The 22027-nt window shown below is 39.0% G+C and overlaps 1 protein-coding gene across 3 annotated transcripts in view; it reads right to left on the reverse strand.

Moving 5' to 3' along the window:
- KIAA0930 (KIAA0930 ortholog) overlaps positions 1 to 22027 on the reverse strand; it is a 61148-nt gene that overhangs the window by 13549 nt on the left and 25572 nt on the right. For 2 of the 3 annotated variants that reach the window (XM_042890442.1, XM_042890444.1), the window contains exons 2-4: positions 18579 to 18727; positions 1490 to 1597; positions 109 to 186 (exon numbers count right to left, since the gene is read on the reverse strand). In XM_042890442.1, the coding sequence (XP_042746376.1) occupies positions 109 to 186; positions 1490 to 1597; positions 18579 to 18727 (335 nt within the window). The remainder of the gene's footprint in view (positions 1 to 108; positions 187 to 1489; positions 1598 to 18578; positions 18728 to 22027) is intronic. The other variant, XM_042890443.1, reaches the window with a different exon arrangement.

Raw genomic sequence — 22027 nt, forward strand, 5'->3', positions numbered from 1 at the left:
TGACAGAGCACAGCATGAGAACTGCTGTGCTGGTGTTGATACAATTTTTAGGATTAGCAAATACTGGATGCCAACCTCTTATCCACAGTAAGAATAGGGTAATCTCACCTGAGATTTCTTTTTGTGAATGTGAATATCTCCTCCATCGGAGCGTGTGCACACAGCACATGTCACCACATAATCCAGCTAAAACAAGGACAACAGATAGAAAAATGAAGTTTTAAAGTCAGAAAAATAAAGTGTACATAGCAGAACACATTCCATCTTCATCTCTTTCAGCTCTCTGGCTAAGTAGTAAAATGTTTTGGTACTGCTATTCTCTTTATCATCCTGAAACCCCTACAGTTTTCTTGATAATAAAAAACCATAAATTTGTGGGCTAACTCAGCAACGCTGAAAAAATCTTCTATGAAGATGCTTGCTAGAGTGCACAACCTATGGGTAAAGAAACATCTGTCAGTATTGTTTAACACTAAAGCCAACTGGTCAAGTGGAGAATGAGCATAACACACAGAACACTTTACAGTAGAAATGGAAAATATTTCCTCCTTTCAAAAGGGGCATAATGAAATCAATAATCAACATAAGCAAAAATGAAAAAGATCAGAATGCATTGATGCAGCCTGCCAAACAACCCAAGAACACTTAGAATGTGCATGTGTAACAGCTCTGGACAGCAGTGTTCAGCTGTAGCAGCATCTCCAAATTCTGACTGTAGTGCTTCTGACAGATTATGTTTTAAATCAACACCAAATACATACAGAAAACACTCTTTGCAGTGAACTTCTGCAATTTGAGTTCTGGGAGGAAGGGGAGAAAGATTGGGAGAGAATAAAAAATTTATTCTCCAGGATGTGCGCAATGAGGCAGCAGCCTCATTTTAAAACCATAATCAACAAAACTTCTCAGAGATCTGGAAAGACTCCAACAGCATTCACCTTCTCAAAGCAACAACATGACACACAGTAACTGAACAACACAAGATAATTTAAAAAAAATAGGATGTGCTAGTTTCATCTTTCCACCAACAGAAAGAAAAGGCTTAATAAAGCTCTGATGTATACAGCAGAAAAATCCCATTGCGGTTTCATTTAGCAGTTCCCTCTGTCGGCTGAACTAACGAAATCACTGCTGGTCAAATAGTTATTCACACTCAAAAACTATTATACTTGACAAAGCCTTCCATTCTGCAGAGCTTTCAGATAATATTCAGCTCAGCTTTACTGGATATATTCAAAGATTTTGAAGAAAGCTCTTATGACTCTACTAGAAAAGAACAATTATTCCTGGTTTTGTTCATTCAGACTCTAACAAAAGCAAAAAACATGTTTTGTTTCCATTTTCCAGAAATGTTCAATCATTCATGTTCAATCAAATGTTCAATCATCAATCCTCCCAATAGTAGAGAGGAAAGTGGACAGATTAAAGCTTTCCCTTAAACCCTTGCACCATTAACAACATGTGAAAATTAAGTAAGCATCACTGTTACCTTCTGTAGAATGAGATTCAAGTAGACACTCTCTTCCCAGTCAATGTCAGGATCTCCCAGCCCAGGAAGCTTCTTGGAATCTCTTCGATAAACTTCAACTTCAACCTGCTAAGAAAATAACAAATCTCTTTGAAAAATACTACCCAAAGGTGCCAAGTGCATATTTAATATTGACTCCAGAAACTACACATTGCCAATAAATATTCCTGACATGTTTTTGTAAGGATCAGATTTTGCTGCCCAAGACCTTTCATGGAAGCAAAACTTCGTTTATTCCTTATGTGTGGGTATGTTTTAGCTACAGTGACTTAAAGATTGGTGCCCATACCCTGACATGCATTTCTCTTAACATAATCCCTTGGAATACAAACACATTAGATGAATGCACACATTTATCCATCTGGTAGCTGTTTGGAGAAAAATACCATGCAGCAGGAACTGGAACTCAAAGCCATCACACCAGCAATGAGAAACCTTCATCCCAAGAAACCTACAAATGCTATGTGAAAAATCCCATGAAGGCAGAATATCACCAGGGATAAAAAGAGAACACAACACATCTGCATGTCACTGTGGAGGCAGAAAGAAAGAATTAAGCTTGTTCCCAAGTGTAGTGGGAGACTCTACGATTAAGTTCACAAGTTAATCCCTCAGTAAGCACATTTTGGTAACCCTCTTCTACACGTTCACACTGACAGTACTAGGCTGGACCAGTACTTACATATGACATTTTCATGTATTGAAAAAAGAAAATACAAAAAGCCTAAGAAATCCCAGGAAGTAGAAACAACTCTGCAAAGGCTATCAAACTGAAGCAGCTGAAATAACAAAAAACCTGACTTGATGTAGTGCACATGGTTAAACAGAAGTCCAGTTTTCACAAAAATTAAAATATCTATAGAACAGCTTTATCTCTGAAGTTGTACATAAAACAGAGACACAGGTAGCATACTTTGATATCAAAGCTATGCGCTATCTTGATACACCTGGAAAAATATTTGTTCCTCTTTGAGAAATATTTTTAGTTAACATTAATGTTTCCTAAACATCTGTTGAGGTTCCTGGAATACGGTGACTAGTTAACACAGTTACAAACAGGGTAATTCCTGAACCTGTTGTGGATAGCCCAAAGAAAAGAGGTAGAGCTAGCTTATTAGACAACAGATTATCATAAAACATTGACTACATGAACAAAATCAAACAGAGTAACATTAAGCCCCATAGTAAATGCATTTTTGTTTCAAGTCCTCCAAGAAGGACAAAGCTACAAGACCGAAAAATACAAAGATGAACAAAATACTGCATGACACCATCATGCAGACACCATGAAAGCTGAATGCATTATTTTGTTATTAATTTTTTTTTTTTTCCTTACAAATATCTTCTAAAAATACTAGACACATATGTACTCCTTTGGTTTTTATTTCCAAAGCTCCTATGTTACTAATGAAAAAGATCATAACTGCACAGATCAGGTTACTGTGAAAACCTGAGACCAAGCTGTGACCAGCTGAGGGCAATAATCTCATAAAAATTCCTCTCCAAATAAACTAAGGTGATATTTGCACTTTTATGCCTAACAGCACGGAACCACCATAGTAACAAGATGCCAGAAATACCTTGTGAAACAAAGTTGGGCTGCCTAGAAAGGAAGAAGGACTGGATGAAGGCAAGCGTAACCGAGCACAACTCAACAATTAAAGGGTAAAAGTCCAGGTACAGCTAACAACAGGTCAAGGGTGATGAAGCACACAGCAGACACCTCAGGCCATTCCACCTCTGTGTCCACAAAACCTTTATTTTAACCCAGGCAGAATCATCTCTTCATGATGAAGTCCAAATCTTTCTCTACAGAAGCTGATCACCAATGTTCTCTACTCATAAAATTAATTCATGCGCTGGTAGGGAGAAGTAGATCAGAGACATTTGACTACAACTTTTTCACATAACACCATTCCCACCCTGTGATAGATAATGACAGGCAATGGCCTCTCTCTCATCAGCTGTGACTTCTTTTTTTCCCAAGCTGGGAAGAAGACTTTTCCCTACTCATTTAGCATCTGACTCCCAAGCAGCACAGCTTCTGGGTCAGAGCACTGCAGCTCACTGCAAATCCTCTCCACAGGTGCTTAGCCCTTGAGCTTCACTATAACGCAATGGGAAACTTATTCAAGTAAGATGAACCAAAACTTTTTTTTTTGCCAGACAATAAACCACATGGGTCACAGACAGGTGACACCAACTAGGACACAGGCAGTATCTTCCAGAGCTCACAAATTAACCTCCTTCTTTCACCACAGTGCCAGAAGGTAACAGCCACTTGATTCAAGCCTGTTGATTTATTTCCCATAACATCAATTTGTATGATGCAATCCCAATGCTACTGGCACATTGGATGACTGGAGCTGAATCCACCTGCAGCGATTTGTTCAGCATCAGTCACTATGAAAGGAGACATTCAAAACAAATAAATAAATCACTTTAAGAAAAGCAAAAAAAACCAAAAAAACAACCAACAACAAAACTGCAAACATGAATTCCCAGTGTTTCATACACATTATTAGCTACTGTTTAGAATCAGCTATCGAAATTCCTTGACAGGTTGATCTGATTTGTTCAGTTCCCTAAAAAAATTCACTCAAGCATTCCTATACTTGCCTTCCTGGTACTACACAGCAGCAGCATACATGCCAAACACATAAAATAAAAGCCAGAAGTACCCGAAAAGTCCCATTTTTCTATAAGGTTACTTATGTGCAAAAGAGTTGCAGTTATGCTACCTCAAATATTGTAGAAGTGATTATCTCTTAACTGGCATTAAGAGATTTCTTAATTTAATGAGAAAATATGAAAACCAGAGGGTAAGTACTAATCTTTTGTATTTAGGCGAACTATTTTAAGTGACTGCAGTGCTGCTAGGAGATACTTGGGATTGAAAGTATGGTAAACAGAAGATCAACACGTTCGCTGTTCTGACCTTTAAGTGTTCTAACAAATAGGAGAGATATCAAAATCCCAAGGGGTCTCCAGTAATAGAAGCCAGTACCGTAGTTTAGATAAACTGGTGCTGCCAGTGCTGAGCACAGTGCTCTATGACTGAAGAGAAACACTTGCCTTACAAAAGCATTTTCTTAGATTCACATAGAAGTTGTATGGCAAAAGCCCTGTTTCGTTGTTGTTTGGTTTAATATATGTATTTATAAATGTGTAAATGTATGTATGGATATACATAGCATATATAAAATCTATGGGGGTGTGTGCACATGCACAAAATTTCTCAGGATCTCTCTCAGTCTGAGATAGTGCTTCTCTCTTCTTTAATACTCAGTATATGTATATAAGTTGTTTGCATCAAAAAATCTGCACACTTTAAATTTGTCATTTATTAGCCTTTCACACACAACTGAGCAGAATAATTCCTTTAGGAGGTCTCTGTGCCTCCCACAGTTGGACAACTGCAAACTGTGTCTTTTTTTTTTTTATCCCCTCCCACTCTCTCAGTATTTCACCAGTACTGGAGCTCCCTGGCACTGGCACAGCACTGGTACTCGCACTCTTACTACTCCACTGTTCACACACATCAGGCCTGCGCTTTTTCTGCGCAGCAGCTCCACGATCTCATGCTAAATTACTTATGCTTCAAGACTTGTACATTCTTCTCAGAGCCTGCATGCACTCCTGGCACTGAAGTACTGACCTACATCAGTAACAAAGAGTTCCATGCTTCTCAGGGAGCATACTGTGCAGTGACAGTCTTCCCCTCACTAATACATGCACCACCAATCTGTGTCATCTACAAATCTGCATCTGCTCTGATGCTACCATCCCAGTCAGCAATCTCTGTGGAGCCTCTTCACCAGTATCTCCATTTGGTGTCTGCTCCCCGACTTTACTGACTTCATTTAGGAGTCTCCCATTGCCCCATTTCTTTGTCAATCCTGGCAAATTCTTGCACATTTCTCACACACTAGCCAAGCTATGGTCCATCTCCAGGATTTCTTTTAACTGAAGACTTATCCAACATCGAAACTCAGTAGCAACCCTCAGGACACATCAGGAACACTGAGTCTGTACAAAGTAGGGTATGAAGATCATAGAAGATGACAGAGTTTTTCAGTTTTCAGATCAGGAAGCAAATACTTCCTTGCTTGCTTTTTTTCTTGCTTTCACCCTCTCTCAGACTTCATAAATTCTGTCTTCCATTTAGAATAATAGAATCATTTAGTTCATTCTTTCAGCCAGTTCCAGCCTTTCCAAATTTCAATCTTTAAAGTTCAGATCATTTGTGGGGATGAAAAAAAATAAAAATACTTTGGATTACTTGCTACAGCTATACTAAATCTTTTTACAGTGAAAATCATCAGAAAATGAAGCTCTAAAAGAGAGCCTAGAATGTAATTTTCAAAATAATGTAATTTGATTAAATTTTAGTTTGTTTTGCTGGATTCTTTTTAGCAGACCTGTGAAAGGTACATCTTTGCATTAGATTGCTTTCTTGCCAGGTGTCACAACTTTAAACTAACAGTGGGGATGGACTGATGGTTGGACTAGGTGATCTTAGTGGTCTTTTCCAACCTTAATGACTCTATGATTCTGTGATTCATGCAGTGCCTGTGACTATGCTGCTGTGACACCAGTGGCACTGGAAAGAGCCTGGCAGGGCCAGGTTATTGCAGAAGGGAACATACAGTATTACTGGAACTGCTGGAATTGATGATCTGCACAAAAGAACATACTAAGTGAGAAGGAGCAAAGCATCTACTACAGTTTTATCCACAGAAACAGGACTTTCAGAAATGTAATACAACTGGATATGTTTGCAGAACAACTCAAGTGACAGAAAAATCACAGATCTTATGCTGGAAACACTGAATATGACACACACATTAGTTATACACATACAGACAGCTGAAGCATTTCACCATAAAACCCACCTGAACCCCAGCTTTAAAAATCTTTGAGATATACTGTATACTTCTCCTCACCATGTCCATTTATTCCCCAAATAATGGAATGCTATAATATTTAGACACGCTCCCCCTACTTTTCACACAGGACAGCATGAATTCTACATAGTTGCCAATGCTATGCTATTTGTTCAGTTCACACAGGTGTTGTCATTGCCTCACTTGCACGGTTTAATTCATAAGCCTTTGAAAAACTCCTGAAAAGAAATCTAATCAAAATCAATACAAGCTGTTAGTTGGGCAGCAGGGGAAGGATGACTTACAAGACTTACTATTTTGTTGATATTCAAAAGCCATCTCTAAAACAAAACAACAAATAGATTCTTATTCTCTTTTAAATGAAATCCAATGGGATTACAGGCATATCTCATAGTAGCACCTCTTTTCAGTTTCCTAGATCACATTCATCAGAAAACAGTTCAGGGGAAGTAAGCTTGAAGAAAGAGAGGAGGAAGAGACTGAACAGCATCCAAGAATTTTTCACAGAACAGCTTAAAAATTCAGTTAGGAGATCCTCCTACCATCTCCAGACCCAGCTGCCATTCAGCCATTTAGTAATAAAGGCCAGTTTTAAAGAATTTACACTGACAAGTTTGGGGTTCAAAGGATCAAGAAAGACACTAAAAGCTGTTCCCCAACCCCCCTACCCCTTCTTCTTCACTCTTCCTTCTTGTACAAAACCAGAATAACACCAAACATATTCACTAGAGTACAGTTGTTTTAAAACTGTTTCATCACACAGTGCATTCAACTTTTGAGAAGCCCAATAGTTTCCAACAGTGGAACTTTTTCCTCTTGCATTTATCACATTGCTAGTTGTCTCTTTACTAGCTTCCCCTGCACCAGGCAGGTATAATTCCAAAGTGGAGCCTTAGAAGCACTCATGATGAATGTTATGTTTTTCTAAATTCACTGACTTCAGGAACTTATGCCCTTCTCTCCCATGCTTCAGATTCCTCCCTTCTTACTCTACAAACACAGTCTACAAACACAGTTTGTTCTGCTCTCTTATGCTTTACTTAAAATTTTTTACTTAACAGAATGAAAGATCCCTAAAAAGAAAAGATCAGCTAAAATAAAGAATAAAGAAGTAGTGCTAAATGCTTAGAACCAGTTATCAAGCAAAGTTTAGAACAAAAATTACATCAATGTTGCAGTTAATCATAAGTTTAGTTACATTCCTAAGCTGGGTAGGATGTTAAAACTCCTTCTTCTTGACCCTTTGAACATGTGTGTTAGACATAACTTGAAATACTTCATACAGCACAGAAGAGCTATTATAGCAAGTTTTATGGCAGTTTATGGATGTGAGGGAGACAGAATTTGTTGCTCTAGCAGTTTCTTAACTGAACAAATTGGTCAGACAGCAAGAACAAGCTTTGGGGTACCAACAGCCATCTTTAGCTCCTTCCACCACAAAAAGCAATTTCCTTTTCCTCCACTTTTTGCAAAGATAACAATTCTCACTACCACTACTTCAGTGTGTTTCCAAAAACCTATATAGTTTTAAACTTCTGCATCATCTGCATGACTAAATCCACCAAGGCTATCACTGATATTTTTATCATGGATATTTATCATTGGTACAAATATACTTCATAGACAGCTGTAATAAGCTGCTTGAATTAATTTTAAAAAGGCATTGAGAGCAAACTCCAAGCACAAGTCCTCTTATAGAAGTTAATGACGCTACGCTATAAGAAAATGCTGAGGATCTCCAGGAGAATTTTTAATTTTACTTTCACCGTACCTCTGAAGTACTTCAAATCCCAGTAAGCTTCCTCTTAACTGTTTTAACTAAAAGAACAAAACACACATGTGCATCCTCTAAATATTAATATTATAAAAGCTAAAGATGTTAGAACCCTAAATTTTGAATCAGCATTACAAAAAGTGTCAAGCTAATCTTCTAATATACTGGTGATGGGAAGAGAAAAGGTTCATATTGATTTCTGTATCTAAAAACCAAACAAACACAACAACAATCAATAAGCTGCAAGTTCCTGATTTAATGCCAAGCACTCTACCCCGTTTCATGGAATTTTTACTAGCGCGTATCATGACTGAAATTAGCAGATACTAGGTTGTAAACTCAGCCCAAGTCAAAGCTCAGTACCAGGAAAGGGTGTGAAGTAATGCCTGTTCATCTTGCTCTTAGAAAGGTGGTAGAGTGCCAAAATCTTGCAATGACTCTGGCTCCAGCAACTAGTCCAGCTCCTCAGACTCAAGGCTGGCTACACAGATCTGCCAAAAATCTGCCAAACCGTATCCAAGCTTACCCTACTGCCTGAAGCTAGCTGCCCTTAGGGCAATGCTCTCTCTCTGAGCACTCTCTCCCCTCCAAAGCACAGAGATGCAGGATAGTCCACGCTTCTTTGCCAGCATGCAACAACAAATCAACATGACAATTCAGAAGGAAAACATAGCATCCCAGGAGCTGTCAGGACTTACTGACACAGAAATATGGGATTTTTGCAGAAAAAGAAATCTTGGAAGTGTAGCATAGAGGTCACTACTCCAATTTCTGAAGATTTTTATTTCATATGTATTTAACAGGCAAGCAAAAGTTGCAGACGTATGTGAGACAAACATTTATGTTTTTAACGGGCTGCCAAGCATCACTGTAGAGTATATATCCAGTAAGACAACATGAGCTGATCTGACCAAGTCAACCATGAAAATCCATCTGCTCATTCATCCGCTCAGCACTGACAGACCTGTCTCTATTAAACGGAAAGCAAATCAAAGCAGTCTGGCATTTTCTTGAGCATACAGAGAAGCCCTATGGGAACGGTGCATCCCCAGTCCTGTCAAATAGAGTAGCCAAGAAAGGACAATGACATTAACAACAAATTACATTCTATCCCTTGCCTAGAATATTTATAGCCAAGACAATATTTAAAAGGGGACAAGCGTATGCAATCATACTAAAAAGAAAAAGATTCTTTCAAATGTAATGAGTTTTCATCTTAGGTTTATCAGCTACCTTAACATTCATCGGCAGTAACTCTAGAAGGCAAGGAGAAGGCCCTCCAAAACAAGATTCCAATTCCCTTTTCCCACATACTATTAATTTTTTAGAATTTGCACCTGAGGCTCCTGGAACATATCCTGGAGTCTACATAAAAGGCAGCACAATGCCCAGTAGTTATGGCAGCCAGACACACCTAAACTGAAACAAACTAAAAGCTGAAACAAAGACCACTGCAATAAAAGGCTTGTGAACTGCTTTGTGTAAGATGTGTTCAGCTGTAGGCAAACAGTTTTTTAATCTAACTTGTTTCAATACTACTTTTGCCACAACCATCTCAGTACAGTCAAAAAGCCAGACCTATAGAAAGAGCAGTAAATAATCTAAGAAGTTGATTTTACGCTGTCTCTAAAGAAATCAAAACAGCAGAAAGGTTTCAGTCTCCAGTATCTTTCAGAGGTCCAAATGGGACAAGCTGCATGCTCAACAGCAGTTCTTATTTTTTCCATAACACAAGCACCCAGGAGAATCTGTTCACAGCTTTGGACTCTTTCATTTGCTGGCCTAAGAAATGCTGGGCGATTAACTTCTGCTATTTATTCAAGACCTGCAGGTGAGAAACTCAGCAACCCACATCACAATCCCAAAGTGAAGGCTTATGACCTTCCACTGCCACCACCAAGTTGACATTTAACTTTAACATCAACTTGACTGACTTACTTCAAATGCTAAATGAATGTACAGGTACAGATTGGGGAGGGTACTTGCAGATGGAATAGAAGCCTTAGAGAAGGGTAGCGGATTACCCTTTTCATCATCCAAGTTTAGTATGGCTGATAACAGACACTGCTGTAATACTGTTCCTATTCCAGACTGCGCTCATAAGGAACACAGGACTCACAGAAGGCTACTAGCAAAGATAACTTTAAAATGAAAATGTAAACAAAAGTTTTGGCACATTTATCAGTAAATGGGAGACCCCCTTAAGTCTTCATTTAACTCCTCAGTCACAGCAGACAAGAGAACAAGCAAGTGTAGCTGGGGAGATTTATTTATTTATTTATTACTAGGGATCACAGAGATTTGGCTATATTATTCTGCAACTCACTGAACAGTTTTAGAACTTTCATTTAATGGGAATGAAAGCCTTGCCCACTGAAGTCAAAAGCAAAATGATCACTAGTTATAGAAGAGCTGGGACTTCCGTTCAAGATCTTCCAGGTATTCACAAGTTCTACCCGCTTACCTCAAGTATATTTGACAATGCTGTATCCACAATCATCTTTGTGGATTCAAACAGATTGAAGTGTTTAAAAAGCAGGCTAGTCACTAAAACTCTGATCAGATTTCAAAGAGGAATAGTTACATATGATGTTCATTAATAACAGATTCACCAAATACGATCTTTTCTTTTGGACCAAAGTTGATTTGCTAGATTTATCATCCTACTCACAGTCCTGCCACTAAAAGCTGCAGACCTTGCAAGATCTATTAGTCTTCACATAAGAAATATATAAAGCAACAGTAAGTAAATACGGTAAGTAAGTGCCAGGGAAGTTGAAAAAAAACATCTGATTGCATAGTATATTTCTATTTGGTATAAAAGTGTCAATAAAATATTGCACTGTAAAATTAATTTATATTTTGATATCACTTAAAGACTCCGCTTGTTGCTATGGAACTGGAAAGATATGTTTGGGAAACTCTTTACAAGAGGAATCACTTGTATGATGTTTGGGGTTTTTTTTTATTCCTAAGGATTGATATCAGTTAAGAAGGTTAATACCCACTTGGTAATTTCATCACATCTGATCAGGTTCAGCACGGCTCCTAATCACCCAAGTTTACATTTAATCAGGCAAAGAGAAGAGAGTTTTTCTTTTTTCCATAGCTAACTTGGGATTTTCAAGAAAGCAAAATGACCAGGATTATTGTTCCCTCTTTTAGCACAGAAACACGATTTAAATACTTCAGGTAATACCATGACTATAAGCCAGGTGGCTTGGGAATTTTTTCTTGGACTTAACAAACAACTTTTTAGGATAAAGCCTCATACATCTGTGAACAGCAAAAAAGGGCTTTGCACCCTGCCATATTAGTGTTTTGCCTGCACTGCTGAAGTGCTTTTTAACACAGGCTAAAGGGCAGAGGCAGGGTATAAAAACCAGTATAGTTCATTTACTTAATTCCTAAGATGAATGCTTCTTCTCTTGTCTGAACAATGAGGTATCTCATATTTGCATATTTCTGTTCAAAATGTTTCCACAAATAAAGCCCTGATGATGTGTTGTGGTTTAACCCAGCAACAGCTCAGATCTACACAGCTGTTTGCTTACTCCCTCCTCCCAGTGGGATGGGAGAGGGAATGAGGGGAAAAAAAACGAATTTGTGGGCTGAGATTAAAAAAAAATAATAATAATAAAACAGAAAAGAAGAAGGAAATGAAAACAGTAATGATAACAATATTGTATATTCCTACAAAACAAGTGATGCACAACACAATTGCTCACCACCCACCGAACGATACCCAGTCAGTTACTGAGCAGCAGCTGTCCCCCAGCCAAATTGCCTTAGTTTTTAAAAGCTTTTTTGCATGATGTCACATCACGTGGAATATCCCTTAGGCCAGTTCAGGCTATCCGTCCTGGTTCTGTCCCCTTCCAGATCCTTGTGCCCCATCAGTCCTCCCCACTGGCAGGACAGCATAAGAAGCACAAACGTCCCTGGATTTGTGCAGCACTGCTCAGCAAGAACCAAAACAGGGGCCTGTTATCAACATTGTTTCTATCCAAAAGCCAAAACATAGTATCATACCAGACACTATGAACAAAACAAACCTAACTCTATCCCAGCTGAAAACAAGGGTAGCAAGACCTGCTGAAATACTACTCTTGTACCATTCAACTACACAACGTTCAGATATTTTTCACTGATTAAAGTGCAGTAACACAGAAAGACTGAGGCTGGAGGATAGTAAAGGTAGCTGTATCTGCAGATGCATTCACTCATCACAGTTCTTCACTGGATAAGCTCAGTTGCAGTCTGAGCCTAAAAACAACAAAGTCAAACTACACGTAAGCCTTCATTCTCTTCCACTTCCTTTCTTCCTGATACCCAGTTCTGCAAAGCTATTCTCACTACTCAGGTCAGTGTTAGTGCAGCTATAATTCCTTACAGCCTAATAATTCCCGTCACATATTGATCTGGTTGCAAATGACAACTTAATGGCACAAGACTGCATTAGAGTCCACATTTTAGCAACCGTTAGAGTGAGAAATGCTCTGATTTGAGAAGTCTGACCCCCTGAAATTCAAGGTTAATTACACTGCTCGTTACTCCAAACTCATTCAGAAAAGACAAAGCATCACTGCAAATGTTGCCCAACTTCGATCTGTTTGCATCATCTCCTTCCAAGCAACAGCACATCTGGGGCAGGAACTGAATTTGTTCTATGACTGGTTCTGAATTGAATAGTGAAGTTAAAGTCAGACCTCACTTACCTCCCATGAGACAACAGTAGAAGGCACAGAGGATGCTTCCTCAATGGATTCTTATCGTCACTCTTCATCATTGGGATAACTAATATACCAGTAGGAAAGGAAGCACCTTTGAAACTGACTATAGCACTTGTAACAAATAATTCCTCATCACAAATAATTCCTACCAGATATATTACATAATATTAAATAATATTAAAGTAATTCTAGCTGCTACCTAACACTTGTACTCTGTGAATTGCATTGTTAATTCCCAAATTCAAATTCCCTATAAATCTTCTAAACCAACATTCAAGAACTGAAAGGATAGATATGTGTCACTACTTCAGCACTATCAAGTGTGGCCACAGACTACAAAGTAAGCAATATTTTGGGATGAAACAGGCTGCTTACCACCGCCTTATTACCGTATTTGACAACCTCTTTGAAGTCCTTCACAGAGAAGCACAAGTACCTGAAGCAACATACATTGTGCTGACTGCAGATTCCAGTAAGCAAAAAAAAGAGACGGTATGTCTCATCGTGAACTCAGGCAGCAGGCAGACATAGGAAAAATAAGGTTATGGAACATCAATAAAGTATCACATTTAAAACCGCTTCTGTTGGATGTAGAAATGTATAAACTGTATTACTGAACAGAAAACATGAAAAAACTAGTAGGTAAATTAAACCTTTAAGTCCTAATTACTAGTGTCATTAGAGACCTGATTACAATATTCCAGAGCTTGCACAATAGTGCAAGTTTCAACACAGAACACAGGCATTTTCATAACCATAATGAGCAAGCTGACACCGCCTGCATAACCCTCAGATCAAGGCTACGTGCTATGCTGAAGCAGCAGTCTGGTGAGGTTTTCAGGGAGCTCCAAGCAGACACTGCACCTTTTCCAGGCTGAGCAGCCCAGCCAAGCAGTGCTCAGCTGTCCCTTAACCTCGTGGTGACTTAGACACACAGCATTTAGATTTGAATTATTAATTCTCTTTAATCAGTAGGGTAAAGCAGGCTTGGGCTTCTGCTCTTCCAGATGAAGTTTCTCTGTCACAGAGAGCTTGATAAAAATGCAGCACAAGCAGAGGTTACCAAGTAGCAGTTTTTTCATGTTCATGTATTTAGACAACCAAATAGCAGCAGAATAACACTGGAAAAACAGAAATACAAGAGGATTAATTGTAAAAGAAAAGCCAAATCTTTACATTTAAAATGTTGAGATCCCTACAAGAAATCATAATATTAATCTGATAACGCCAGTGCTCCTCTTCCACATTTCAAAAGGAGAACAATAAGTTTACCCTCTCCTTCTCTGCAGAAGCCCCTGTTCCTACTCACTGTAACATCTCCATAAGCTTAGCAAAGCAAGAGAGTTGAAACAGAACAGTAGTCTTCCTGCTGACTTGCATATGTCGTAATCATTCTTTGTTCCCACAAAACTGTTCACGTACAAGACAACAATTTATCTGGCAAACAATATTCAGAATTCAGCCATTTCTTTCTCTGTCATAATCAGATGGTGATGTGGATCTGTCAGCACATCAAGTATCTCTACAGGAGACATTCTATTTATTTACAGTGTTAAAAAGCATGGGTCTGAAGAGTTCCAAGAGGGACAGAAAAGTAAGAGAACCTAGCAGAAATGCAGTGTTATAAATTATAAGTTCAGGTTGTCAAATCTTCCAGCCAGGCAGATGGTTAATGTGAATTAGATATTCAGCTAAGAAATACTGTGAATTTCAGTGGGAGTCATGTGCCTGAAGTCATTTAGAAACTAACTAGTCTCCCACTCCAGCCAATATTTTTTGTGTCACAAGTCCAGATGCACGTAAGTATGTATACCATTGCTCCTGCACAGTTCTGTTTCTGAAACCACAGACAAATCAGTAGCTTAAGCTTAGTGAAGAATTAGCAGCCTAAGTGACTACCATATGCATTTGGCATCAAATCCACTAGCTCACAACTGTAGGATGCTGTAGAAAATAGGACCTACTCCAAAATCCAGGCAAGCTCACTTGTACTTATATCTCTGCCATATAAATTCAGCATCCTTGCCAGATAACAATGCCAGAAGGTGTACCCTGCTCTGCTGATACACTGTTCTTAGAGGTTTTACTTTGGTTTCCCTACTACACAGTTATCCCTGCTAACACCATTCTAGTATTTTTCTTAATCCCTAAGAGAAGGTAAAGCTGCTTTCTATAGAATGATCAGAAGCTTGCAACTGTAACAAAGCATAATCCTTTATAAATGGCTACTGGGTTGGAAAGATTAAGAAATATTAAATTTTGATCTAATGCCATTTTAAAGTCAGAATCCCAAGTCCAACCACTGTAACCTTAAAGGTTTTGGCAACACAAGGGACTCTTTTTAAGTGAGGATCAGAGCTTGTATTTTCCAGTCGGTCATATTAGATACAGTGTAAGGCAGCGGCAAAAGGATTTTTCTACTCTTGACTTAATTGCACATAAAGAGCCATGGGCTAAAGGGATTTTACCTTAAAATCATAGTAAATCATCTTTGATAAGAGCTACATTCCACACTGCCCTGCTGTCACTGATCCTACAGGGAATCTATAATTTTGCTTAAAGACATAGGGAAAAAAAAGCATCTTCAAAACTTGGCACAGAGAACTGAAAGATTGTTACTGCAAAGTGCCAAGAAAAGAAAACATTCAAAGGCACTTACCTGGGATCCAAGAATCTGTAACACAGATAGTATAGAATTAGATACGGCAGTTCTGCCCTGGCAGAGACCATACTAAGAACTTAACTGCTGCTTCACTTGTATACACAGAGCTTAGAAATTGGTGAAGTGGAAAGGAGAAGCAAATGGAAAATTCCTTACACTATGAGGTCTATGAAGCAGGTCATTTAAAAGACTGTTCAAAATGAAATTTCATGAGCAGGAATGACCTAAAACACAGAGGACAACTATCAAAACATGTAATGTGTGTGCTAAGTCATCATTTGTTTCTTGCTGACATGAATCATCTTTACAGCATGCAATATGAGCATGCTGCATGAGCTCATTATGTCAGAAAACAAACAACCCTACTGCTGGTATCCAAAGCAGCCTATAGGAGACTACTGTGCTCAAAGCTGTGCAGGTATTATGCTCATGAATATAACTAATACTCTGAGATATCAGAGGGCAATTAATCTCCCAGGCCTTTACCAGCATTCTTCAGTCAAAACTAGCAGTTGTCAGACAAGTGCAGAGCAATTGTTTAGCTTGGAGAAGAGAAGGCTCTAGGGAGACCTCACTGTGGCCTTCCAATACTTGAAGGGAGCTTATACAGTGATAAGACAAGGGGGAATGGTTTTAAACTAAGACAGGGGAGGTTTAGGTTAGATATTAGGAGGAAGTTTTTCCACACAGAGGTGGTGACACACTGCAACAGGTTGCCTAAGGAGGCTGTGGATGCCCCATCCCTGCAGGCATTCAAGGCCAGGCTGGATGTGGCTCTGGGCAGCCTGGTCTGGTGGTTGGTGACCCTGCACATAGCAGGGGGGTTGAAACTGGATGATCATTGTGGTCCTTTTCAACCCAAGCCATTCTATGATTCTATGATTCAAATAAATGCCTACAGAAAAACTACAGTGAGTTTGCTTTATCATATACTCAAGTTACATAGACCCAATTCTACAAATACCCGATGTTCAGGCTTCTGCATAACCAACAGAGAAGTCACCATTACAGACAGCAACCATTAGTGACAGCTTGACACCATTTAATCACAAGGCACGTGCCTGCAGGGCAGCTCTGATTCTACCTCTGGGGTCCCAGGCAAGCCAAAACATCTCCCATTCCCCACTTTTGCAATATACCTCTGGGGATATAAATGAGAGCACACAGCTGAGTGGATGACAGGGATGTTTGAGGTCAGTGGGAGATCAAAAAAACCACTGGTCTCCAGCTTTTTCCTCTTTTAATGATATTACTCAAGTATGTTGATACCATCTTTCAAGAAAGAAATGCCAAAAAGTCAAATCAAAAGCTGTTTATTTATAATTCAAAGATCTCGGGAAGTCTATTTTATCACTGAACAGGACAGGTGCAAAACAGTATTTTATAAACCTCCACTGACTACGAGCTACATATAACGTATGCTCTCCATGTCAGTTGTTATGGCAAGCAGTTCACTAAAGCAATTCACTAATGCTGATTCTGCAATAACTACCACTTACCATAGTGCTCACAAATCAAAATTATCTATGAGGTTTTTAATGAGGCTTAAATAAAGCTCTGATAGCAAATGCAAGGGTTATTTCACTTTCCTCTCTGAGGGAGGTTCAAACAGTCTGAACTTATTAAATAAGTTAAACAGAGATTGATTGGAGTCCATAAAATAATTTTAAGCCATCAGAATTCCTCTAGGGTCCACCTCCTGTGTTGGGAAAGAATAAGAGGTTAAATGGACGCATCTTTTTATTATGCTAAACAAAGCCACAGTGTTGTTTGATGTGGAAGACAAATGTATTTGTAATCATTTGAACGATTTAGGATCAAAGTTTCCTCCAAGTCTTAAACAAGCAAATATGTTATCCTGAATTCTTTGCTGAAAAGTAAGGAAGTACCAGCCAGACAGGAAAAGGTCAATATTGTATCATCCTCTCCTTAGTGGTTGGCACGATAGAACTTGCAGGCATATTGGAAAGAGAAGATAACCCTTTGCATTTCCCGTGTGTCCAGCAACAACAACAAAAAAAGCAGCAACCAAAAACACACCTTTGGAAAGTCTCTTTTAGGATCCTTTTTCAAGGAAATTGATAACGGTAGCTATGTGACCATATTTTCACCCAAACAACACACCCAATTTAAAATAAACAAACAACTCACACTATATACATACATCTGTGATTCAACAGTATTTATTATTTACCTAAGTAAGGAAATTAACCCCAGTTTCTTCCTATCACAATGACCTTCCCTCTTTTGACCACCCTATAAGTCATATTCTTCATCTGCACTAAAACTATCACTTCTCTTGCTAATGTTTCCCTCAACTAAGGTGAAAACTGCCACGACATGCTGAGAAGTTTCTCTTACCAGTAACTGCAAAGTGCCTCTGCAGCAACATTAAGCTACCTGATTACATGTTCTCGAGAAATAGTACTTCTACAGGAATGCAAATTGTCTTAAGTATACCTAAAAATAGTTTCTCCACTTCTTTCACTCGTATTCCAGCTCTAGCAGTCTGCATGTATTTTGCCAGCAGTAGGTATACACATTACAGTACACAGTAGGTGTTTATTCCAGATACTCTGGTATCTTAGGAAGCCTTTTTCTAGAAAAATTTCAGTGATGATCTTTCTCCTCTTTTTCTTACCTTCCCACAGATTTAAATTCTCAATTCATTAAATATTATCAATGAAAAGGAAAACAATAGTTTGGATACCCTCCCTTTCCCATAAATGCAGGCAGACCACTACAAAAAACTTCCCAAAAGACGTACAAACTCACTTATCTCTCCAAGCCCATGATAGCGAAGCTCATTTAAAACTTCGCAATGTTAACCCTACGGATCGGCTTTGCTCATGGTAGGCAAATCTGGAAGTTCCTCATCATTGGTCTGCAGTTCTTCAGATGCATTAGGTTCTCCAGAACAACAAACACCACGTTCACTCGAATTTCCCAAATTAAAGTACATATCATTACTCACCTTTTTCCCATCTGTACTATCACCACTAACATAGGACAGTTTTCGACGGACATAGAAGAGCATATCATCTTGCCGGGGGGCCCATTTCTCCATAAAATATGTAGAAAACATCCAAGTCCAGAATACGATACGGTCATCTTTGAAACACCCTAAGAGAGACACAAATGAAAGGGGAAATAAGAGTCATTAAACATCATATTTGATTGAGCCTAATGTGACACACAGTCTTTGCTAGGCATGGCACAGTCAAGCCCAACAGCCCCAAGTAGTATCTTCTCTGTTGCACAACACAGTCACTACTTGGCACAAACTCAGAGCCCACCTTTGGCCATGGTCAACCAAAATCATCCTCTTCAAATCTGTCTGCTCCCCCACATGACAAACACAAACCAAGGCCAACAAGCATGTCCTGCCTATGCCTGTACTATTGAGAAGTACAGGACCAGTAAAGAGAGCCAGAATTTCTCAGAAGCACTAAAGGAATAGTTTCAAATACACATATTGTCAATATATGCCCAGGATAATGACATGAATCCATCAGCAGATCTATTGTACGCTCTCAAGGAGCGCTGCTAGTCCCTCAGAAGCTAGCAGCTGTCGTTCCTTAAATCAGTACACAGCAACAAGAACGTACTTATGCAGGAGCTACTGTACCTTCTTTAATCAGGAACAAAAATCAGTTCTACATCAACAAAACAAGGTGCTTTGAAGTCATGAATCCCAGTCAGGGAGGAGAAGGGGAACATTGGGAAAGAAAGACAACAATGTGTCTTATTCAAGGAGAGGAAAAAATTACAGCACCAAGAACATGGCAGTTGGTTTCTCACCAGGAAAATGGGGTACAGCAAAGGTGACCTCACCTTTCATGAAACTCTTCAACATAGTTGACTATAACAAAAACAGCTAAAGTGTTGCAACACTGCAATGTCTGCACATTCACCAACATTCACACAGAGAGAGAAATCTCAGATCTACATCTGGTGACACAGAGCTGAAATTCTTCAGCACTGCTTAGCCCAGTCACAGACTCCCTCAGGAGTCTTGGTAAGTGGGAACTGCAGCTGTTAGCCACTCACTGGCTGCTTCAAAATCTGTGAGAATGGCACTGAAAATCCTGCATGGCTTAAGAAACAGAAAAACCTGAAATCGGCTACATATAAGACGTGCACACGTGTCCACATGTGACCGACAGCGCAGCCTCCAGACCAACTATCCCTTACAGCAACTTATTTCCCCAAAAGCTCTGCACTGGCTGATGCTCCCCAGCCCAGCAACTATTCCCACTTGTGTGTTCCACTCCCAGAGGTACACAGAGCATATTAAATGCTGCTGCAGAGGGATGAGCCTTGCATAAGCTACATTTATTTACAGTGATACATGAATTAAGCTTTAAAAGATTTTCCAGTCAATTGCAAAAGAAAGCTGACATACCACAACAATGAACATGATTTTTCTTAGGCACTGGTGGCTAACTTCAGGGCTTTATGAAGCAAATCAATCAACCTTCTCATCCACAAGCATAACTCAGCACATTTTCTTCATTATGAGTGCGATATTCATAAGCCAAATCTTTCCTCCAATCTTTAATGACTTTGGTGGGCAGGAGATTAGACTTTCAAATTTTTTAGCAAACAAATGAGTGACTGAAGTATTTTATTTTTTTTAACATCTTTTCAACTAAATCCAAAAGCAATATTGAAAACAAAATAAAACTTCGCTGATGAAACATACAAAGACTATATTAATCAACATCATGAAGGATAATTTTCAAGAGTACGTATATAGTTGATTATACCTAAGTATTAATGAAAAGGCTATGAAAGAACAGCAAAAGACCAAGTCCCCAGTAGAAAGTTCCCAGTAAAGGCTACTTTCAGGCCCAGCTGCAGTTGCTTTATCTGCATAGCTGTGCTGAAGTCACTGCGATTACTTAAGCCAGCATAGAGCATAATGTGCAATTGTGAAATAAAGTCTACAGTGTATTTCAGTTTTTCCAGTAGAGAAGGTGAATCTTGCACAATTCCAAGGTTCTGTGCTCCTTCTCCATCTGAAGCATTCCTCTGGGTGCAAGTGAACAGGACTGCATGGCAAACAGCTGCCTACCTACCAATCCAGAGCAGTCTCAGATGTGTTTGAGATTCTCACAGCTAGGCTGAGAAAAGATAGAATTACCATCATTTAGTATATTCCTAGATAAATGCTAAGACGACAGAAGAGCTATTCAGGCTTAACGATATACTACTGACACAAGGACAAGCAGCTCTGAAATACCAACAGATATATCTGTAGGTTGGAGGAGTATATTCCAAATATTCAGCCTACTCCAAAGCATTCAGGCCATGAGCATCAGGAACAGACTCCTCAGTACTAACAAGGAAGGCAAAAATCCCTACAGCTGTAAAGACAGAGCTAACCTTATTTAAGAAGATTGATGTGATACCAGTGACACCAGAGGACATTGTGACCCAGTCCTGCCTCTATATTTAGTGAAGAGTAGGAAACAGGGCATGCATCAGCATGATTCATTAATGGTCTCAAAAAAATTTACTAAATCTCATGGGCTTTGAGTACCAGAATTCAGAACCTTAATTAAAGGGGAGGGATGTGAGGTAGGAGGAGGGAGTAGAGAAAAAAAAATATTGTCCTGAATTCATATGGAGTTTTAGGAAAAAATGGAGATAAAAAGAAGTCTATGGAATTTAAACGAACAACTGAAGACAACCTACCGCCTAGAAGTACAATACTTCAGTTTTGGTTTACACATAGGCAAACAAAATAAGCCTACGCAAGACACTGATAAATTTACAATGAAAAGTTTTTCTATCAGTGAGAAATTTTGCTTTCCCCTTAGACAAGAATCACCACGTTATTTAAATTCAATAGTATAATTGAGGGTTAAATAAATTTTAGATTCTGGTAGTACTTGCACAATTCTAAGTGGCTGTATGAGTTCCTGGTAGCATCATTAATAGCAGGACATTAATATACACAGGGGAACGGCAGAACAGAGAAAGATACCAAGACTTTATGTGCCCTCCTACCCTTGCTGGAGAACAAAGAAGAAATTAATTCAGTGTATTTTATTAGTGTAAACAGAAAACAAGGGGACAGAAGTGCTGTGGCAGTGAAGTTATTTCTGCACTGCAGCATAATGCAGGGGAAAATCCCAACAGGAATGTTGGACAGCCATCAGTTCAAAATCCTACCTGCAAAAGATTGGAGAAAGCTGTCCTCCAAACTTTAGAAACATTTCCAGACATTACTGTATCATTAAAAGTGGCCTGAAGATGTTCTACTGATTCTGACTGCAGTGGCTGGAGGACAAGAAGAGTCAAACCACAGCAGTACAGCTGCTTTTATTTAATTTTAGTAGAAGCAGGAAGGATAGGGAGCAGCACATGAAGAATTAGCCTTTACAATCTTCTATTAAATGGCATTAACTTTGAAAA

Source organism: Lagopus leucura, unplaced genomic scaffold (genome assembly GCF_019238085.1).
Source record: "Lagopus leucura isolate 7727_CA_CO unplaced genomic scaffold, USGS_WTPT01 Super-Scaffold_100159, whole genome shotgun sequence".
Classification (NCBI taxonomy): Eukaryota; Metazoa; Chordata; class Aves; order Galliformes; family Phasianidae; genus Lagopus; species Lagopus leucura.